The sequence below is a fragment of the Myiozetetes cayanensis genome, unplaced genomic scaffold (genome assembly GCF_022539395.1).
Source record: "Myiozetetes cayanensis isolate MyiCay16 unplaced genomic scaffold, myiCay2020 scf28, whole genome shotgun sequence".
In the NCBI taxonomy this organism is placed as follows: domain Eukaryota; kingdom Metazoa; phylum Chordata; class Aves; order Passeriformes; family Tyrannidae; genus Myiozetetes; species Myiozetetes cayanensis.
In genome coordinates this window covers 2151525-2173131 of record NW_026087499.1, presented here as the reverse complement: position 1 = coordinate 2173131, position 21607 = coordinate 2151525, and the positions used below count along the sequence as shown (strand labels likewise).

At 52.2% G+C, this 21607-nt stretch overlaps 1 protein-coding gene across 3 annotated transcripts; it reads left to right on the top strand.

The window, feature by feature from the left end:
* The first annotated feature begins 1741 nt into the window (after positions 1 to 1741).
* PUSL1 (pseudouridine synthase like 1) lies at positions 1742 to 21496 on the top strand. Of its 3 annotated transcripts, none has more exons than XM_050322600.1 (8): positions 1742 to 1856; positions 3182 to 3239; positions 8059 to 8246; positions 13338 to 13487; positions 15062 to 15235; positions 17327 to 17381; positions 20175 to 20337; positions 21359 to 21496. In XM_050322600.1, the coding sequence occupies exons 1-8, from the start codon at positions 1798 to 1800 to the stop codon at positions 21388 to 21390; spliced, it is 879 nt and encodes a 292-aa protein (XP_050178557.1). In that variant the 5' UTR covers positions 1742 to 1797; the 3' UTR covers positions 21391 to 21496. The 3 variants fall into 3 exon arrangements, with proteins under 3 accessions (XP_050178557.1, XP_050178558.1, XP_050178560.1); XM_050322601.1 differs by having other exon boundaries at positions 1757 to 1850; XM_050322603.1 differs by lacking the exon at positions 13338 to 13487 and having other exon boundaries at positions 1758 to 1856.
* The last annotated feature ends 111 nt before the right edge of the window (positions 21497 to 21607 follow it).

The following is a 21607-nucleotide window of genomic DNA, read 5'->3' as shown; positions in this document are numbered from 1 at the left end:
CCCGTCCCGGTCCCCATCGCTCCATCCCCGCTCCCCATCGCTCCATCCTGGTCCCCATCGCTCCATCCCGCTCCCCATCGCTCCATCCTGGTCCCCATCGCTCCATCCCCGCTCCCCATCGCTCCATCCTGGTCCCCATCGCTCCATCCCGCTCCCCATCGCTCCATCCCGGTCCCCATCGCTCCATCCTGGTCCCCATCGCTCCATCCCGGTCCCCATCATCCCATCCCCGCTCCCCATCGCTCCATCCCGGTCCCCATCGCTCCATCCTGGTCCCCATCGCTCCATCCGCTCCCCATCGCTCCATCCTGGTCCCCATCGCTCCATCCCGCTCCCCATCGCTCCATCCTGGTCCCCATCGCTCCATCCCGCTCCCCCATCGCTCCATCCCCGCTCCCCATCGCTCCATCCCGCTCCCCATCGCTCCATCCTGGTCCCCATCGCTCCATCCGCTCCCCATCGCTCCATCCCCGCTCCCCATCGCTCCATCCCGCTCCCCATCGCTCCATCCTGGTCCCCATCGCTCCATCCCGCTCCCCATCGCTCCATCCCGCTCCCCATCGCTCCATCCCCGCTCCCCATCATCCCACCCCGCTCCCCATCATCCCACCCCGGTCCCCATCGCTCCATCCCCGCTCCCCATCATCCCATCCCGCTCCCCATCATCCCATCCCGCTCCCCATCGCTCCATCCCCGCTCCCCATCGCTCCCGGTCCCCATCGCTCCATCCCCGCTCCCCATCGCTCCATCCCCGCTCCCCATCATCCCATCCCGCTCCCCATCGCTCCATCCCGCTCCCCATCGCTCCATCCCGGTCCCCATCGCTCCATCCCGCTCCCCATCGCTCCATCCCGGTCCCCATGGCTCCATCCCCGCTCCCCATCATCCCATCCCGCTCCCCATCGCTCCATCCCGCTCCCCATGGCTCCATCCCCGCTCCCCATGGCTCCATCCCCGCTCCCCCATGGCTCCCATCCGCTCCCCATCGCTCCATCCCACTCCCCATCGCTCCATCCCGCTCCCCATGTCCATCCCGCTCCCCATCATCCCATCCTGCTCCCCATCGCTCCATCCCCGCTCCCCATCATCCCATCCCCGCTCCCCATCGCTCCATCCCGCTCCCCATCATCCCATCCCGCTCCCCATCGCTCCATCCCCGCTCCCCATCGCTCCATCCCCGCTCCCCATCGCTCCATCCCGGTCCCCATCGCTCCATCCCCCTCCCCATCGCTCCATCCCGCTCCCCATCGCTCCATCCCATCCCCATCGTCCCATCCCGCTCCCCATCGCTCCATCCGAGTCCCCATCGCTCCATCCCGCTCCATCGCTCCATCCCCGCTCCCCATCGCTCCATCCCGCTCCCCATCGCTCCATCCGCTCCCCATCGTCCCATCCACTCCCCATCGCTCCATCCGCTCCCCATCATCCCATCCCGCTCCCCATCGCTCCATCCCGCTCCCCATCATCCCATCCCGCTCCCCATCGCTCCATCCCCGCTCCCCATCGCTCCATCCCGGTCCCCATCGCTCCATCCCGCTCCCCATCGCTCCATCCCCGCTCCCCATCGCTCCATCCCCGCTCCCCATCATCCCATCCCGCTCCCCATCGCTCCATCCCCGCTCCCCATCATCCCACCCCCGCTCCCCATCGCTCCATCCCGGTCCCCATCGCTCCATCCCCGCTCCCCGCGCCCCCCCCGCGCTCGGCGGCGGAAGCGGCGGGGCCGTGCGGGGGAAGGGGCGGTGCTGCCCGGCCGGTCGGGGCCGGGGAGGGTGCTGGGGGTGCCCCCCGGCAGAGATGGGCTGTGCCCCGGCCCGGTACCTGGTGTTCTTTCAGTACTTTGGCACCAGGTACAGGTACGTGCCCCACAGACTGGGGCGGCACTGGGAGAGCTGGGGAGGGATGGGGAGAGCGGAGCGTGGGGAGGGCGGAGTGTGGGGAGAGAGTAGAATTTGGGAAGGGTGGAATATGGGGAGGGCAGAATTTGGGCAGAGAGTAGAATTTGGGAAGGGTGGAATATGGGGAGGGCAGAATTTGGGGAGAGCAGAGTTTGGGGAAAGCAAAGTTTGGGGAGAGCAGAATTTGGGGGGTGATGGGTGAGAATAGAGTTCAGGTGTGAGATGGGGAGGGCGGAGTTTGGGGAGAGCGGAGTTTAGGGAGGAGAGGGTGTGGGGAAGGGATGGGTGAGAGCAGTGTTCAGATGAGAATTGGTGAGAGCAGAGTCTGGGGAGGAGAGAGTTTGGGGAAGGCAGTGTTCAGGGCAGGAGTGGGTGAGAACAGAGTTTGGGGAGGGATGGATGGGAGCAGTGTCTGGGGAGGGATGGATGGATGGGAACAGTGTCTGGGGAGGGATGGATGGATGGGAACAGTGTTCAGGGGAGGGATGATCCCTCGCTGAGCAGGTGGGAGCACTCAGGGAGCTGGGCTCTGCTTCCTGCTGTGCACAGCAGTGTGAAGGGAGGGGGTGGTTCAGGCAGGAAAGGCATAAAATTAGCAAAGAGAAAAGGTCTAAGGAAAGAGAAGAAGGGAAACTTATCTCAGGCTGGGGAGGGAGGGACAAGTTGCTGTATTTCCTGCAGTGATACCTGGCTGTGGCCAGTTCTCAGTGCTCAGGTACCTGGTGCTGCCCAGAGATGCAGGTGAAGTGATGTGTTCCTGTCACAGAGTAACATCCTGTGCCAAACTCCACAGCTCGTTCACAGTGTGTGGTCTTGTGCCACTGTGAGCACTCAAATTATTCTGAGTAGGCCCAGGTAGGGTGGGGTTAGCCTGGGAATGAATCTCTCAGCTCCTCGGTGTGCAGGGCAGTGACCTCTGCAGCAGAGAAGGAAGCTCCTCACAAACTGTCCCCACGCTCCTTTAGTCCCCCTGTGGCACTCACACAAAAGCACCTGCATTTGGCAACCGACTCCTGGCCCTGAAATAGTTTTATCTGCAAACTGGTGTCATTTGTCTGCCCTATCTCCCAGCCAGCCTCCATCTGAAGGGGCAGTTCACAGAGTAATAATTTAAGGGCGATTTTAATTCCAGGCTCGTTTCCTGCACGTAACCAACCCCTGCATCAGTTTTCCTGCCCACCCATGAGTGGTTGCTCCCTGCAAGTTCTGTGGGAAGATCCAGGTGGTCCAAAAGCAAACAGTTGACACATCTCAATGACTGTTGTGTTTGTTTTGCTCTGCAGTGGGGTTGTGGAAACTAAGAGTGATCAGGCACTGGTTGGAGTCCAGAATTATTTGGAGGTAGGTCCCTGCTAATCATAATGTCATTTAGAATGAAGCTCCTGGGGTCACATTGCTCAGCTACAGATTTTATCAGGGTTATTATTATTATTATTATTTTGAGGCTGACACTCAATAAAACTGGTGCTTTAGAAGTGATGTCGCTGTGGAGATTCTGATCCTGAAAAAGATGAGCCTTGCTCTTCAAACTGCCTCGGTTCTAGTTCATGGCAAAATCCTTTATGGCTTTGGAAACTCTGTCCTCCTGGGAGAGGATGCCTCTGATGGATGTTTTCAGAACAAAGCACAGCAGGATGTCCATTGTTCCTTGCTGTTTCCATTCTTTTGGAGTTCTGATATGCCAGGGGAAAGAAGTTAGGATCCTGTTCTCCTGCTTGTTGCTGTGCTGCTCCCAGGGATCCCCTGGAATGTAAGAATGGCTTTCAGGACCCGAGTGCTGTTGGGGCTTGGAGTGAGCATGCAAAATGCAGTAGGAAATGGGTCCTAGGGTGAAAGCTCAGCCCACCTGAGCATTGTAATCCAGTTGTAATTTAATTACAAGCTGCTGGTGGATCCCATGGTGCGGCGCAGGAATCAAAAGGAAGCTGCACTGTTTGTCCTGGGAGCATCATGGGGTTCAAAGTGAAGCTCGTGCGTTTTAAGGAGATAAGAGGTTGCTGAAGAGGTTCAGGCTGATGGCTGTGGGTCAGATCAGACCCGTTTTGCACCCCATTTTTGGTCCCAAATGCAGCAGTGTGCAGGTGAGGTGCCCACCACAGTCCGTGCCCTGCCTTGGTGACAAGCCTGGGGTGGTGAAGAGCTGAGTTGTCCAAGGGCTGGTCCAGAAGGACTTGCTGTCCCACCCAGCCTCTCTCTGTGACCATGGCCAAGGCATTTCCACACCACTGAGCGTGGGAGTTCCTGTGTGCCCTCACTCCCCAGCCTGCAGGGGGAAAGTGTGAGGAATCATGGTTTGGGTAAGAGTTCTCAGGGTGTATTTCTGTGGCTTCTTGCCTGAGACCGTTGCAGAGAAAGTGGATAAATATTGTGCAGATCTTGAAAGAAGAGCCCAGAGGACTTTCTATCTCATTTATCTCATCCTCTGAGCCATCCCAGTGCCTCAGCCCCAGGACTTTGGCTGAGCCCAGCAGTTGTTTTGCATTATCCCAGTTACTCTGTTTGAACAGGCAGATGGGTGTAGGATGGGTGATTAGGGGAGAAAAGAAGAAGAAAAAAAAAGGAAAACATGAGCTTATTTGGTGTTGTCTTTTCACAGTATCAGCACTTTGCAGGCCAGTTCTGGGCTATGTGCTTTGCTTTCATGTGGTGGTATTGATGCTGGGCACTGCTGTGTCGATTGGAACCACATGGGAAGTCTTAAAGCAACTCTAATAGAAAACTTCTGGAGCCTGTAGGAATTTCTCTTCCTTCCTCCTTTTCTATGCAGCCTTGAACTCCACTGCTCTCCAAAAGCCAGGAAGGCAACTGAAGGGAAGGGCAGAATGAAACCTGTAATGAGATCCTTATTGTATCCCAGAGATGTTCAGACATTTGTTTGCAGTCACAGGCGAGCAGAAATAACCTGTGAGCTGCAGAGCTTGTGTTTCAACAGCTGCCTCACTGGAAGTGTCATGGGCTGGTTGGTTTGTGAGCGTGTGCTGGGGTGAAATTGCTGGGCTGGGGCTGGGCAGGAGGGCTGTGCCTCTGTAAAAATGCTGGATCATACAGGACACAGAAGCTTTTGCAGCCCTCAGTCCTGCTCTGTAACAGAGCCCTGGGACTGTCAAGAGGAAGTGGAGAACTTGTTTTAGCTCTGGGACAGATGTAGATATTTGTTGGAGCTTTTAATATCTCTTTGAGGAGGATGAGCTTTGCAAGAAAACACTTTATTTCTTTCTTGGAGGCAGCATATTTACCTCGAAGCCCTTGCTGGTGATGGGTCCAACCCCAATCCCAGACCTCGCTTCCCCAGACGGGACATTTTAGCCCTGTGCCTTGGCTCCCTCCCGTTCTTTGGGGAAACCTGTGAGCTGCAGGACTTCATGTTCTGCTCTCAGCCCTCCCAGATGTCCCTGTTGTAAAGGGGAGGTCTCCCACGTGGCCCCTTTAGCCAGGCTGTTTGTGCTGGCAAACACCTCGTGGCACCCGCAGATTCGCCCTCCGCCTCTCGTGCCCGGTGGGTGCCACCTCTGCTGAGTGTGCCCTCTCCCTCTGTGCTGGTGGATGCTGCCCAGAGCTAATCTTCCCCACACAAAGCTCTGGTTTTGGCCAGCAGCCTTGTGCTGAGGCCAGATATTATTCCTCATGGAAGGAGAAGGGAGGAGGAGAGGAGAGGAGGAACACACATCAGCTCCTTACTATGCCAGGCAGCTTTGCTAAGGCCTTCTGCCCTCCCCTCTTCCCAACCCCCTGAGAAAACAAAAAAGAGGAAGAAATAAAGAAAAAACAGACCAAGAGAACTGTCATCTTCAACCCCTGTTTTGATAATAATTTCAGTGATGGAGGAGGTCGCTTTGGAAACCTTTTTTTTTTTTCCCCTTTCTTTCCAGCAGAATCCACGTTCTCAGCTTTTCCCTCCTGGCTTTCACTTCGTCTTTTACCTATCCCACTACAAACGAGGGAGATTTTGAATTAGTTTCAGTTGACACAGCACCCACAGCGAGTCAGGGAGGCTGTGATGACTCTCAACCAGAAGCCTGCACGTTACTATTTATTAGAACATTGTCATTTCTAAATCCTGCAGAGCCTCCCTGGCTGGGCAGTGCAGCCCCCTGTGCCTGTGCACACCATGAAACCATGTTCTCATCATCCAGACTGAAATGGGATGCAGTGTGGGATCCAAACTTCTCCAAGCCTCTAATAATAAAAAAAAAAAAAAAAGAGGATGTTTTCCATGTTCTCCACTGTTCTCTCTCTCAACTCTTGTTTCCAGTGGCTGGTTTTTGTCTGATGAGAGAGGAGGGGGAGAAGAGGAAAGGGAGGAGTCTGCACAGTCCAAACATCTCAGAAACTTTGCTCTTAAAATCAGCTTCTGCTTTAGGACAAATTGCTGAGGCACAAGCCAAGGTCTGCTCCAGAAAACTATGTAATTTCTGTCTGCTTCTCTCTGCTTAAGGGTGATAAATAAAGATTTTCACTGTTAATTGTAACCACATGTGAACTCCAAAAAGCAAGATTAGGAAGGGAAAAAAAATCAGTTTTGTTCTGTTTCCCAGGCCTCCCCCTGCAGCTTGGGGACATTTTTTCCTGCCTTCCTCTGCATTTTAACTGTGCATTTCTGAGAGCTCAGAATCCTGACTGCTCAAACTGGGAGTCTGGAAGGTATTTGTGAGTCAGCAGTTCAAACTTTATTGGCTCTTGTACCAAATTAAAATCTAATAAAGACCACCGCTGGCTTCACTGCTCAGGAGTGGGGATGGGAAGGAGAAGGAAATTTCTTGTCATTCCTCTGGTTTTCTGCCTTCTTTTGTGGGTTTTCAGTCTTTGAAATGTTTCTGTTATTCCCTGGAACGATTTTCACTGGGTTTTCTGTCTCAGGGCCTGGCCTCACAGAGGAAGACTGTGTTTGCATCTCTTCTTTTTGCTCTTGTTTGAGTGTGAATCTTGATTAAAAGACACCTTATTAGTGACTCATTTAGCAGGGGTTTATTTACTTTCCCAGCAGGAACCTTTAGTAATTCACCCAGTTGTTTTTCCAGTCAGTGGGCAGAAGGGAAAGGCAGAATAAAAGGGGGATAAAAACCAGCTGTGTGGAGAGGAACAGCTGGGAAAGGGAAACAACAATCAGAGCCACAGGTGGATCCTCCAGCAAATCCCTGCCAAAATCCATAGGCAGGACCTCGAGGATCCTGTTGCAGTGCATTTTTGCTGAGTAATTTTTAAAGGGCATCTCAGCTGCTGTGTAATTTTAGGGGTTTGGGGCTCTAATAATCTTAAACTGGCTGATGCTGTAATTAAGTTTGTTGTCTTCTGCCTTAGCCCTGCTGTGCCAGAGGTCTTGGGGTGAGTGAGGCATCACCTGAATAGTGAGGCAGCTCTTGGCTCCTGAAGAAAACCACTCTTGAGGAATATATGGGGAAAAATATGAGTAAAAATCCATGCTGTTTGTGCTGTGGTTGGTTGTAGCTGCTGGGCCAGCTCAGTGTCAGCTCCTCGGTGCTGGTGTGTTTTGAGAGCTGTGTTCTTGGTTCTTAGCTCTGTTTGTATGGATATTCCTCAGTGGGAGCAGTAAATGCATTACCTCAGGTGCTGTGCTGCCCCTGCTCTGGTCCCCTGGCTCCTCTGCTCTCCACAATTCCATTGTGGCTGGAAAAGAACTCCTGCCTGCAGCAACAACAACCACAGCAACAACCACAGCACTTTGCACCATCCTGGTCTGCAGTGCCAGCAAAGGCTGCAGCCTGAGCTCCTTCAGACACCTTGCCTGGTGTCTTGGCTGGTTTCCATCCCTTTTTGAGGGCCTGGGTTTTCGACAGTGAGTTCAGGGATGGTTGGTGTGAATAGTTAATCCTCTGTCTTGCTTCTCACTCACCCAGTGGCACAAGGCAAAGGACAGGGAGAGGAGTGTTTTCACTTGATTTTCTACATGAAGGGAAGCTCATGTGGCATTTGGGTGTTCCATTTGAAGTGATTTCAGGGCACAAAGTGAAAAGCCCCTGGTGCTGGGAGGAGTCCCCCAGACAGGCTCCTCTCCATCACCTCCTGTGCCCGCAGTGGCTCCAAATTGCTTTTCTATCCGAGCAGTAACACCTGCTGAGCAAGGAGAGGGATGGTTTTTTATTTTCCCAGCTGGCTCCAGGTGAGCCTGCTGTGGCTGAACCCATCTCCTGTTGGCTTTCAGAAGGCAGCTCAGAACCTCAAGGCCAGCGTTCCCATCAAGTTCCACATCTCCAGCCGGACCGACACGGGCGTCCACGCGCTCTGCAACGCCGCCCACCTGGACATCCAGAGGGGCCCAGGGAAGCCCCATTTCAGTGAGGAGCAGCTCCTGTTCAGCCTCAACTACCACCTCAGGCCTGAGCCCATCCGGTGAGTCGCTGCCAAGTCCAAAATCTGCTGTTCTGCCTTTGCTGGGGACGGGAGGAAATGCAGCGATGATCCCCCCACCTTCACACATGGGATGGATTTTTCCCCTGTCCTGGGTTGGTAAATCACTCCCTTGCACGTGTATTTCTGCTGCAATTAAAGTAGTTAATACCTCCCCCGATTTTATTAATTATATTAATTATAATTATTTTATAGATATGAGATATAATTAAAAAATCATCAGAGCACAAGTGTGACAGCTTTCAGTTATTATTTCTTGCAGAATTTCAGAGTGGGATTACTCTGCAGGATACCTAGGAAATAATCATGGAATCAACAGTTTCTGTTAGGAATGTGCATCAGTTACAGAATTAATTACTTCACACCTTGAGAAGGTTTCAAAAGATGGGTTGAATTTCATGTTCTTCGATTTTCATCCCGAGTGGTTGTGTCTCCTCTGTCAGGTGTCACTTCTGGTTCTCCCCCAGACATGAAGAACTTGTAACTTTTTATGGTTAAAGTGTAAATTGAATGAAGCATTGGGATTTTTAGCCTAAAAGCCAAATCTGTGCTGTGTCATAGAACCAACATGTCATTTGCCAGCAGCTGCTCTGCTTTGCTCTGCTCTGTTCTTTCCTGTGTTACTTTGCCTTATTTGCATAAGTGAAAACTCTTCAAGGCACAGGTAGGGAGGGTCAAAGCACTTCAGAGTGTTGTACAAGAAGGGGGGGAGTTTATAAGGAGGTGTTGAGGTGAGCAAAAGAACTTGGGCACAAGGTGCTCAGAGGGCCCAGGTCCTCCATCCATGACTGTCACCCTTCTGATGTCTGGTGACATCAGAAGATTACAGAAGCAGAGTCCCCATGGCAGAGCAAGAGCCCAGGGCATAAAAGCACCCCCAGGGAGGGGATTGTTGTGAGAGCGGTGCCCTGACTGGGAGCTCCATTCCCCCTGCCTGCTTCACCCACTCTGCTTTGTTTCCTAATCCCTTCTTTGTGAAACAGGACCTGCCCCAAATGCTGACGGAGCAAGGCCTGGGATTTGGGGTCTGACATCACTCTGGGTTTTGCAAGGGTGGATTCCAGTTCTGCAGGGCCACGAATCCGGCTCTGAATGGGCAGGTGCTCAGACAGGTTGGGGTCTGGGGGAGGACTGGGAGGTGGGTGATGGTGTTGCTCTTTTCCCAGGAGGTTCTTTTCGTGGCTGCAAGTGCTGTGGAGTTCAGCAGCCCCTGGCACAGCTTGCTCCAAACTCAGGAGGGGCTGCAGGGATCACCTGCTGGTCCAGTGGCCGTTCCCAAGCCAAGTGTGCTGTGTGATGCAAAGAGCTGCATGAGATGAAGGGACTCTGCTGTGTCACATCCAGAGGGCACAGTGACTCCAGGGAACAAATTCCAGCCTGTGCTGATGGTCATGAGGGGGTGTGTGTGTGTGACACTTGGTAGCTTGGCACTTGCTGCTGCAGGAAGGTCTGCTGTGACTGGGCTCCCACTTCTGTGGGTCTGTGCCAAATATTGGTGCCTGTAGCTCTCCTGGCCTCGGGATTGGGTTTTCCAGTGTCTCCTGCAGCGTTTCTGGGGCTGTGTGTCAGTCATGCTTTGCATCTGTTGAAGTGCAGTGGGACCTTTTCTCTTTGGGATCCCAGCTGGAGCAGAAGCTGTCTCAGCCAGCCGCATTCTTTCACCTCTGAACGAGCACCAGGGGAGCCATCAGAGAGGGGAAGGGGAAGAGGAAGTGAAATCCTTGGAATCTGAGCTCAGGAAGGAGGGCAGGAAGGCACTGTGAGCGCCTCATATCTACAGACACCCAGTTCCTGTTAGTGGCTGTTTGTTGTGCTGCTTTAGCTGACCTTTCTCCCTGATGTTTGCAGTTCCTCTGGCAGTTCCCCAGACAGTTTTAGGAACAGCAGAAGGCCACTCTGCCTTTTCCCTTTGATCCTGGCAGCCTCCTGACTGTCCATGTTAGCTCAGGTGTTGCTGCCCCTCCGTGAAACCCTCCTGTGCTGTGTCTGAGCTCAGCCTAAGGGTTAGGGTTAGGTGGTTGTTATGCTCAGGCTAGAAACCCATGAATGTCAGCCCCCCCAGAAATCCATGAGGGAATGTCCCCTCCCCCTCCCCCTTGTTTGCAGAAATGTGTTTTGGCAGTCTGCAGGTTTGGTGGAGCGTTAAAGCAAAGGTTTCACAGCGGGCACCTGAAGGAAAAGCGAATTTTATTTCCATTGCTTCTGCCCCACAGCCCAGGGACAGCCAGCCAGGAACAAGTCAGGTCCTGCACCCCAAACCTGAGGTGGAACATCAGCATGGCAGTAGAGGATTGACAGTTTTGCACTCACAAATCCAGTTCCTCAGCAGTGAGAGGCCACAAGGCAAATCTCTCTCTCTCTCTCAAGCTGACTGGGAGTTCCTGTCCCTTGACAGCTCTCACCTTCCCTGACATATGTGCAAAGAGTCTAAAGCAGCTGCTCCGGGGTGGGGCTGGAGAGGGTTTCTTTCCAGAATTAAAAATAATATTCTGAAATAGGATTTGACTTGGGCAGGGGGTTGGGTTGTTCATTTTTGCTCAGCCTGAAAACTAGGTCAGAATCTGTGCTCCCTGGAAGTCAAACCCTTTCTGGATGTTTTAGCAGTAACAGGGAACCTGAAGTAGGTCATGGTTTTGGTTTCCTTCCTTAAAAGACTAAAGCAGTTTGGGAGCAGAACTCTCTTGATTTTACAGCCAGGCAGTCTGTCTGTAGTGGTCAGTCTGTTCTGAGCATCCCCAGCCACTGAATCTCTGTCTCTCTTCCCTGAATTCGGGGCTGTGACTGCGAGTGGTGGTGTTGAGCTTTAATGGAATAAGTTGTCCTAGAGAGCTAAAAGTGCTGCTTTCAGTGCTGGAAGTCCTACAGACCCATAGTGATGGTTAGGCTTGTCCTAAGAGCAACCAGGATTGCTGCTGAAGAAGGTTTGAACTGGAGACCACCTCCAAAAGGAAGCAGCAGTGGGATCTCACAGAGGGGAGGAGTTCTCTGTCTCACCCTGAGATCTGACAGGTTTCAGGAGGTGATACCTTGTGATAAGAGCACAACCCAGCCCTGCTCAGTCAGTCTGAGTTTGTCAGGCAGCTTTTCCTCCTCCCTGGGGCTCAGCCTTTGGAAAATGGTTCATCTGCTTCCCATTAAGGAGCCGGTGCCGGGCATGAGCCCACGTGTGCTCAGCAACCACCCCCTCCCTCTGCAAGTGTTGCTCTGCCAAGGAGAATTCTCTCCTAATGCCGAAGAGAGAACTCCAAACTTTCATGTGGTTGCAAGCAGGGGGTGATGGAGAGAGGGATCTTTGTGAGAACACATTGTTGGTGGTGGAGCTTGGAAGGGAAACAAGATTCCAAGCGGGCTGACTGTACCATCAGCCACAATAACCTCCTTTGTGGGGTGGTGGGTCTCCTCTATCAACTGATCTGCCTTTTAAACTCGCAAAAACACATGGGAAAGGATCCTCTCCTCAAAGAGCAGAGCGTGTCTCAGAGATGGGGTGATTTTAGGAGGACTTTGCTGTCCCTCAAGTAGGGATGGTAATGCCAGGAGCAGACTCACGCCTCCTGTTTCTGGTGAAAGTTGTCTGAGTGCCAAGGCAGAGCTTGGAGTCCTCCCACCCTCTGCAAATTGGCTTTTGGGTTGTGCTGTCAGTGGGGAGAGCAGGATGTGCTTCTGGGGGACATCTTTGTCTAATACATTGTCATTTCCAGTTACGTGTCTTTGGGCTTTTTTCCCTTCGACCTCCTCTGGAAGTCAGGTCCTGTTGGAAAGGTGAAGAATGCCATGAGTTTTTATTCACCCTTTTCAAAAAACTGGGATCTTAACAAAGCCTGAAATGTAGCTGCTGGAATATTCCTGGCTGGAAGGAGTCTGTGGCAGCAATCGCATCTGGTTGGAGAGGCAGGAAAGGATGCCTGACTTGAAGAATTATGTGAGCATAAATAGGTTTCTCTGAAAGAATCACCCTAAAAGGATGGTTATTTAATAAAAAAAATCACAGAAGTGTTAACAAGAGAAGCTCAGGATAGATGATATGCTTGTGGAGGCATGTAGGCAGAGGAAAATAAGTGTAATAGTTTTATTATTGTGTTTAGAAGAGGCTGGAGGTCCTGGGTTCAGACTGCACTGCAGGCCTGGAGGATGTAGTTTGCATTTCTCCTGGTGGTTTATAGCAGTGAAGGAATCTCCTGGGCTTGTTATTGCAAATCTTTGTGGGGGCCTGTGGCTCAGCTTTAATTTCTCCTTCTGTGGCCTGAGCCTTTGCAGTGAAGGGCTGTGAGCCAGAGACACTTGAGCTGGCAAAAATCCCCCCCCAGCACCAACCTTTTTAAAGTAAATAAATAGATTTGACTGTTACGTGCTCTCAAATGGTATCCTTTTTTTTTTTTTTTTTTTACCCTGTCTGGGTCCCTTCTCCTCCCTCTGCCAAATTCCAAAGGCAGAAGGAGGGCAAACAGCAGGGGGAAAACTCCCTTCTAAGGTGTGCTGTCCCTGCTGGCTGTGAGTGATGGCCTTGGCCTGGAGAAACACGATTTCTCCCTGCTGCTGATAGAAGAAAACAGGGAAGTTCAGCTGCCTGGAAAGCTCCTTCTTGAGTCAACTGCCTGGAGCCAGTGGGAGATGAGTAGACATGAGCAGAAAAGCGCTCTGGGGGATGCTCCTGTGAAGTGAGAGGGTTCATCCTGCCGCTTTCAGTCAGACTCGACCTCGGGGATGGGGGGGATTCACCTTCATTCCATCGCCACAGCCAAGTGCTGTGTGTCTTGGAGGTCGTGGGGGGGAGGTGGCAGGGAAGTGACCTACTTCCAGCTGTCTCCATCTGCTCCAGGCTGCCCTTGGGAGCGAGCACGGGGGTGTCTGTTGTCAGGGTGTTGGGGGGGTTTGTTCCCACTCAGTTTGGGATGGCAGATCTGCAGAAGCAGGAGGGTGGGGTGTGTTGGAAGGTGAGCTCCTCACCTCGAGGTGAGGGAGTCAAGAGTGCTGGGGAGGCGCTGCCTCTCACCTGGAGCGTGGCCAGGAACACGTGTGCAATCAATACCTGACATTTCTGTCCGTCTCCCTCCCTCCCCTCTGTGCCTGCAGCATCCTGAGTGCCCACCGAGTGCCCAGCAGCTTCCACGCCCGGTTCTCTGCCTTGTCCAGGACCTACATTTACAGGCTGCTGCTGGGCTGTTCCCACCATTCCCAGGTGCCCGTGTTTGAGCGGGATCTGTGCTGGGCTCCTGCAGGAGGGTGAGTGTCTGCCATCAGATATCCCTGGAAAGAAAGGAAGAGTCCCATGAGGAGCAGCTGGGGGGGCTCAGCCTGGAGAAGAGGAGGCTCAGGGGGGACCTTCTGGCTCTCCACAACTCCCTGACAGGAGGGGGAAGCTGAGGGGTCAGGTTCTGCTCCCAGGGAACAGGGACAGGAGGAGAGGGAACGGCCTCCAGCTGTGCCAGGGGAGGGTCAGGTTGGACATCAGGAGGAATTTCCTCATGGAAAAGGTGGTCAGGCCTTGGAAGGGGGTGCCCAGGGAGGTTTAGAGTCCCCACCCCTGGAGGTGTCCAAGGAAGGGCTGGACGTGGCACTCAGAGCTCTGGGCTGGGGGACAAGGTGGGGATCTCTTTGGACTCCATGGGCTGGGAGGGCTTTCCCAACCCAAATAATTCTGTGTTTCTGTGAAAGGCTTGGCTTTTGGGGGGGCAGTTTCCATGGGTGAGGCCTCATCCCCTGTTTGTACTGACGGGATTTCGGCGAGGAAACGCCCCGAGTTGTGATCACTGAGCCCTATTCATTTCCCCCCATTTCTCTAAACCTCCTCTCTCATTCCCTGAGTGTTTGAACAGTGAGAGCCAATGGCTCTGAGCAAACCCTACAATAATAAATCAGGGTATCAGCTCAGTGTTCACTTGTGTTCTTGGGGTAACCACCGAGTCATAACAAATCAGTGCTTGTGTGTGCAGGGGAAGAAAAACACATTCAGTGCCATTAAAAAAAAAACAAAAACCAACTAAAATCTTAGGGCATGGTAAACAGTGGGTGAGAAAAATAAGCAAACAAAGGCCAGAAGATAATCTGTTATTGTTCCTTTAGTTTATGTTGTACTGAGATAAACACACATTCAAGAAACCTGGAGTTTTCCAGGCACTGCAGAAAACCAGGTTGTGGTCATTTCACCAGCACTGTTGGGATAACAGTTGTGGGTAATGGGAAAAAATGTGATTCCAGCTGTCTTAGGAGAGGAGTGAAGATGACATTGCCCTACCATTAAACTGCTGACTTTCTCTTCTGCGGGCTGTGGAAGGGAAAAATAAATAGGAAAGTACAGAATTAGATGCTGTGTGCACAGCGTGCTTTATGAAACAGCATTGAACCAAGCCCAGACACTGCAATTAATTCTCTCAAGTGGCAGCACCACGTAAAGGGAAGACTGAACATATCAGAAATCCTGAATGGGAGTAAGTTCTTACTAAAAGGGGGGATATTTGGGCTGCCAGTAGTGGAGAAGCTCACGTGTGAGAGCACTCCTGAGCACATCTGGTGTGGAGGGCACATAATGCACATGAAAACTTCTGTGGGGATCTGAATTGGCAATCAGGAGCCATCAGTGCTCTGGGTGGGAGCAGCGTTCCCTCAGAGCTCGGGTCACTGGGCATTTTGGTTTGTGCTTTGGGCCACTGCAAGACGGGCTCCATCCAAATGCATTTCCACGTTCCCACGAGGTGAAATCTCTGCCTGATTTCACGGATTCATCGCCCTTTGACCCCCTCTAACACGCTGCTCCCACCTGATGCTCCTTTCCCTTGGCTGTGTGTGTTTAATTCCAGCCCCCTGAACGTCCCTGCCATGCAGGAGGCAGCGCAATTCCTGCTGGGAACCCACGACTTCAGCACCTTCCGCTCCCTCAACAGCGACGCGGAGCTCAAGTCTCCGGTCAGGACCATCCTCCAGGTGGACATCCAGCCCTCTCCTGGCTTCCTGGCCCACCACTACGAGCACAGGTGAGAGCCCAGAGACCCTGCCAAGGTCTTTTCCGAGCTGAGAAGCTGCTCCCAAGCCCTGTTTTGGGGGCTGATCTCCCGCTGGCCTTGCCCTCACATCGCTGCTCTTGGGGCTCTGCTGAGGGACAGCTTGGAAAAATCCCTTCCTTTCCCTCTCCTCCCCAGTGTCCTCAGGGAGAAGGATGAGCAGGAACGAGGGTGAGGGAAGCTGGTCCAGTTGTTTGTACATGAAAGGCCGGATGTTCTGAGCTGGTGGCTGGAATCTGGCAGGGAGCAGTTCCTGTGAGGGGCTTCCAGCACTTTTACACTCACTTTGGTTGCTAAAAACCAGCTCTGCCAAGGGTTAGACTTACTTTTTTTATCCTCCCCTGCTGCTGTCCTGGCTTTGCCTAAAGGCTGGAAATGGAGGGGGAAAAGCCCACCCAGCACCTGGGTCAGTGCTGTGGTTGTGCAGACCCACTCAGTTCACTCCACCAGCTCCTGCTGCCTTCCCAGGGGATGTTGCTGAAATCCAATATTCCTCAGTCATTACATAAACAAAAGACAGTGGAGTATCGAGTTCTCTCAGGACCAGGTCTTGCAAGTATTGAAATGAAGTGGCTGAATGCATTCTCTCTCGAGCAGAAGCTGAAGTTTTTTCCCAGAAAGATCATGGATATTTATCATCTGAACGTGATTTTTCCTTTCCTGCTGCCTTCTCTCTCACGGTTGTGTTTCAGCTTGAAAGCAAACCTGGCTGTTGTCTGTCTCAAATTCCATTTTTTTGTTCTTTCTGATCAGGAAAAAAACCCAACACTTTTATTTTGAGTTCTGAGCTCACCTGAAAATAACCATTGAGAGTCTCTCAAGATCTCCAGATGGACCAGGGTTACCCTCCAGCCCAGCCCTGCTACTGTCACTGGCCTGATCTCTGAGATTTAATGCATATTTTAAGTCTGCAATTTTAATGTAAAACAGGGAAATTGCCGTTCTTTGCATAACTTGCTGCAGAAACCCATCCCACAGGAGGCCAAAAACAGCTTGAGAGAGAGAGAAAACAAACCTAAAAACTGCACTGCAAAGCACCAAACCAGCTCCTGGTGGAATATTTTTGCTTTTGGTGACACATGCAGCCAAACTTGGGTTTTGCAGTGAGTCATTCTTGTAACCTGTCAATATTAATTCATTTAATGAATGTTTAGGCTGGAAGGGATGGCTTTGAGGAGCATGATGGCATTTACCTCTCTTGGAATCCTTTGTCAGTGATAACCACAACCAGGAGTTTTCTGATTCAGAGACAGAAGCTGTGGGGTTTGGGTCTTTGTGACGGACTTAATGCAGTACAAAAGGAGTTGGGAAAATGCAAAAATGGTCAGGAAAATGCAAAAAAAAAAGCTAGAAAACAGCTTGTAAAGATTTAGCAGGTGCCAGTAAGGTGTTGGAGTAGTAGAGTTCTTACAGGGAATATTGGTTACTACCCTAAAAATTCCGGGAAAAATGGTGTCTATACGAACACATTTGCTCCACCCATCCCCAAACATCCCCATTCCTGCTCTGGAGGCATTTCCTTGTCTTGCCACTGCCTGTTCTCCTGCTCCAGGCAGATCCCTCAGGCCCATCCCCCTGACTCCTGACCTTTCCAGTGGCACGTGGATGTCACGGTGGGCACTGCCGAGGGTTGGAATCCATCCTGCAGTTCCTGGGAGCAGCAGCACGTGGTTCCCTCAAGCCACCTCTGGAGGAATGGTGGTTTCTTTGCTATGGCTGGTGGTTTCTGCCTTTCTCCAGGGAATACCAGGCTGAATCTCTCGGGCCAGCAGTGCCTTGGCTGCTGCTCAGGTGCTGCACCTTGGTTTGGGTTGCCCCTTTTCCCTTTTGTTTGAGGGGTTCTGCTTAGGACAGGAAGGTCATAAAACCAGGAACATGCCAAGCAGGTAGGGATCGTTTCATCCCAGAAATCCTCTGTGTCTGAGCAGCCAAGGAGCAGCCTGGGGTTCCAAACAAGGGGCAGTGCAGCTGCCTCACTGTCATCTTTGACATTTACTTCATCTGTGGGTAAAAAGAACCATTTGAAATGTGATTTTTAAATGCCTTTTTTTTGTTGTTCTTTAGGCCTCTGGAGTTCTGGGAGGTGAAGTTCAGGGGCAGGTCGTTTCTTTACCGACAGGTAGGTTTGGGGCTGTGTCCAGCAAACACTTTGCCTCCAAGAACCAGAGCCTTGCTGCCCCTAGAAATATTACCTGTTTTAGTAGTGCTCCATCCCTGTGTGGCTCCATCTCGTGCAGAGCTGCTGTTCCAGCTGTGTGACACTCCCAGGGACCTGGGGCAGCAGAGAGGTCAGGGATCCGTGTCCTCTGATCCATTAGAACCAGGATCTCTTCAGCCCGTGCCTAAAATGGTTTGTCCCAACCTCCCAAACCCGTGTGGGAGGATGGAAAGTTTTTGTTTTCCACCATCCTTGTCCCTGCAGTGGGGTGGTAAAACCCAGCAGACATGTGTTCCTGCTCTGCTGGATGGCGCTGGGCCCGCCAAAGCCTGCCTGGAATTTCGCCTCCTGGCTTCGGAGCACGAAGTGATTCTCAGTGGGAAGGCTCTGCAGGATCTCTGCCTCTGCCACGGAGGGTTTTATTTTTAAATAACTCTCCTGGGATCCTCAGGTGAGATCCTCTCTCTGTTCCCAACTTAAGGCATCACCTGGTTAGGGAAGAGCTGCTCTCACTCTGCCCCTCCTGCCCTTGGTCACGCTCTGGAGGCAGAGAGCAGGCAGGAGAGGGCTTGTTTATTTTGGAGGAGAGGGGGTGTTTTGTGGGAACAGCAAGCAGCTATTTTTTTTTTTACCCTGTTTTGACAAACCCAGTTTGTTTTTTTTATCCTGTGCCAAGCAATGCTCTGGGAGCTCTGGCAAGTGGGTGTCTGGATGGGACAACAACGTGCTTGGGAAGGGCTTGATGCCCAGCAGGGATTTGCTCCCTCAGGTGCTCTGGTGAGCAGGAGAAGATGCTGGTAACCGTTTTGGTGCCTTGGAAGGGAAATTCCTCTCAGTGCCCCTGTGCAGAGGGAACAGTTGTCCGTGTAAGCCTCTCTCAGCCCTGCTCCCAGCAAGGGAACAGTGAGGCAGGGATGGGCTGAACACCTGAACTTCAACACTTTAGGAGTGTTCAAGGCCACGCTGGAGGGAGCCCTGAGCAGCCTGGTGTAGTCAGTGGCATCCCTGCCCGTAGCAGGGGGGTGGAAATGGATGATCCTTGAGGTCCCTTCCAACCCAAACCCATTCTAATCTGAGCATCTCCTCTGCCCTCCATCATAAAGAGGAGACCAGGCCAAAGTGAACTTCTGCTCTCACTCATGTGTAGTCTATAAGTACTGAAATCTGGGTGATTTCATTATTACAAAGGGTTAAACCACCCCAAAACCTTTATATATACATATTTTTTTTTGCTGAATGCCCTGCAGAAGTGGGGAGAGACACCAAACACGTGGCTGTTCAGGATGTGGACCATTAGTGTGGTTTTTTTTTTTTTCCTCAGCTGATTCTTGAGTGTGGAGACATCAAAGCTGAAGTCATGGCATGCAATGACCTCTAGTGAGGGTGGATAAAATAACAGATGTGGAGGATCCTGCAGGCAGGCTCAGAGCACACAGGGAGAGCCAGCACTTGCCAAGATAATTCTGTCTTGGCCTGTTGGACCTTCCTCCTCACCAGTGATAAACATGACCTTAAGTGGGTTTTTGGTTTATTCTTCAGTTAAATGCCACTGGATCAGAAACTCAGACCAGTGATTCATCCCAGCACTGCAAGTGAAGGTTTGGGAGAGCTTTGAAAGGGCATGAACAGAATGAGTGTTTATTTAATCCAAATAACTGATGTTTGTGGCCACCACACAGGGAGAACCAGGGCTGGAGAACGAGAGATGGAGAATTAGGGATGGAGAACCAGGGATGGAGAAGCAGCATTTGGTGTGCAGGTGGCATTGGCAGCTCCAAATTCTGGCCCTCCTGGAGGGATTTTTTTCCTCCAGGAGGAATTTTCTCAGCCAGGAGGACGCTGAGGTGTGAGGGGTGTTTGTGCAGGAGGTGAGCACCGAGGTGTGAAATCTCTGCCAGCCCACCAGGCCTGGAGTTGCCGGGTGTGGAGGGAGGGAAGGAGAGCTTTGACAAGCAGAGGTGTGTGAAAATACCAATTTGCTGATGATAGGGTGATTTCTTTTTTTCCCCCTTCTTTTCTGGCTTTGTGAGAGAGAAACAAGTCCCTGCATAACCCCTCCCACCTGAGAAGTGTTGCTCGTGTGTTAAAAGCTGTGAGCTCAGCTCCCCACCAGGCATGTGAGCTTCCTGCCACAGACCATGTGTGGGTGCTGCTGTTGTTTCTGGAACTGAAAGCAGCCCCTGCTCAGCTCCCTGCCCACGTGTGGTGGGAGCAGAGCCTGCTCCAAGGCACTGCTGTGGGGCTGGAGATGGTTGTGTTGCAGGTCCTGTGGATGCCCTTTAGTTTGCAGGGAAGGGCTTAGAGGAAATGGGGTGGTTTTCACTGGGTCTTCTCCCTTCCCCACCGCCGGCTTTGGGCACTGAGAAGATCCCACTGCTCGTTGCAAACAGGCTGAGTGTGTCACCCCACCCAGGTAGCCCCTGCAATCCCTGCTGAAAGGGGAAAGAACAGCTTTTCTTGCAGATTTTTGGGGTGGCTGTGGCTGCTGGGGAGGGCCCAGGGGCTAAGGGTTGGTGATGATCTCCCTGAAGAGGTAAAGTGAGCACTGGAAGTGCTCCCTGGGAGGATTGTTGTGTGATGCCAAGGGCACACAAGGGGCAGCCAGGACTGGCTTGAACCCTGATGGATGAATCTGGGCTGGGACTTGAGGAACTTCAGTGGCACCTGAAACAAGGGCCTGGCCAGAATTCCCTCATCAGCTCTGCATTTTTTTTGCCAGGGCAGCTCCTGAACTGTGGCCTCTTGTTTTTGCAGGTCAGGAGGATGGTTGGGGCTCTGGTTGCAGTTGGCCAGGGCAGGTTGGCCCCTCATCACGTCAAGGAGTTGCTGGAGGCAAAGGATGCCCTGGCTTTTCCTCCCAATGCCATGGCCCCACCCTCGGGGCTCTTCCTGAAATCCGTGGAATACGACGAGGCAGGTGGGTGGGTGCTGGGAATGGCTTGGGGTTTTGGTGGGGTCAGGTCTTGGGAGGGAGAGGGGACAGTGTGGACACCCACCCAGGATGGGTTGGGTTGGGTTGGGAGGGATCTTGAAGATCATCTGGTGGAGATCACAGCGAGGGTGTCAGACACAGAGGGGTTCCCAGCAGGTGGTGTGGGAAAAGAGTCTTAATTTTCATTTGTAGGTTTTCCCCTCTTCCTTTTCAGGTTAGTAAGAGAGAAGTTCTGCTGGCAGTGGCTTTAAATGGTACTTTAAATTCTCATCAATTCTTGTTCTGTCCCAGACCGTGGATAAAGACCCGATTTTCTGTGGATCCGGTTCAGTTCACTCCCTTTCCCCGTGGTATTGTAAGAGGAGGACAGAGCAGAGCATCTTTTTGCTTATATAGTGTCTGTCTTAATTTAACAGCATCAGGAGGTGTCCAAGGCTGGGTTTAACAGGGCTCTGAGCAACCTGGTTCAGTGGAAGGTGTCCCTGTCCATGGCAGGGGGTTGCAATGAGATGATCTTTAAGGTCTCTTCCAACCCAAACCATTCCCTGATTCTCTGAGAAGCTATTACAGTTTTTTGGCTTAAAAAAAGGAGCAGTGCAGGATTAGCAAAGGGATGTCATGGCAGTTTGAAGTCCCTGCTAGGGAGAGCCAGGTGTTTGAGGTGTCTGTGGTCAATCCAGTGCCCTTAAAATGTGCCTTCAAAGGACTTTCCCCACGCTCAGACCTTCCCCAGGCTCAGCAGAGCCCAGCCCTGGGCAGGAGGGGAAGGGGAGCAGCAAAGAGCAGTGCAGGGAGCTGAAATGAGCTCTGGGTACTCAGGCTTGGCCCTGGAAAAGCAGCTGCTGGGTTTGTCCCCCTCCTTCCCTGCCAGATCTGCCTGTGCCCTGGGCAGGGAGCCCAGGGGGAAGTGCAGACTGCACATTTTAAGTGCTTTCAGGTGCTTTCAGTGCCATCTTCTTCCCCTAAGTCAATGTTTTCTTTTTTTTTTCCCTCTCTCCCCTCCCAGATCTGGCCATGACAGGGTCCCCAGGAGAATGAATAGCAGCTCTGTGGGGATGAGCTGTGTGTGAAAGGACTGCTGTGGATGTGGGATGGAGCCTGGCCAAGGGACACAGCCTTGTCTCAATAAAAACCATTGACTGTGGCTGGAGGCATCTTCCTATCATTTGTTCTTGCCCTCTGAGGCTGCCAAGGGAAAAGGAAGATAACTGAAGATAACTGCTCTTTCTCTGGGGTTCTGGTGCCTGTCTCAGGA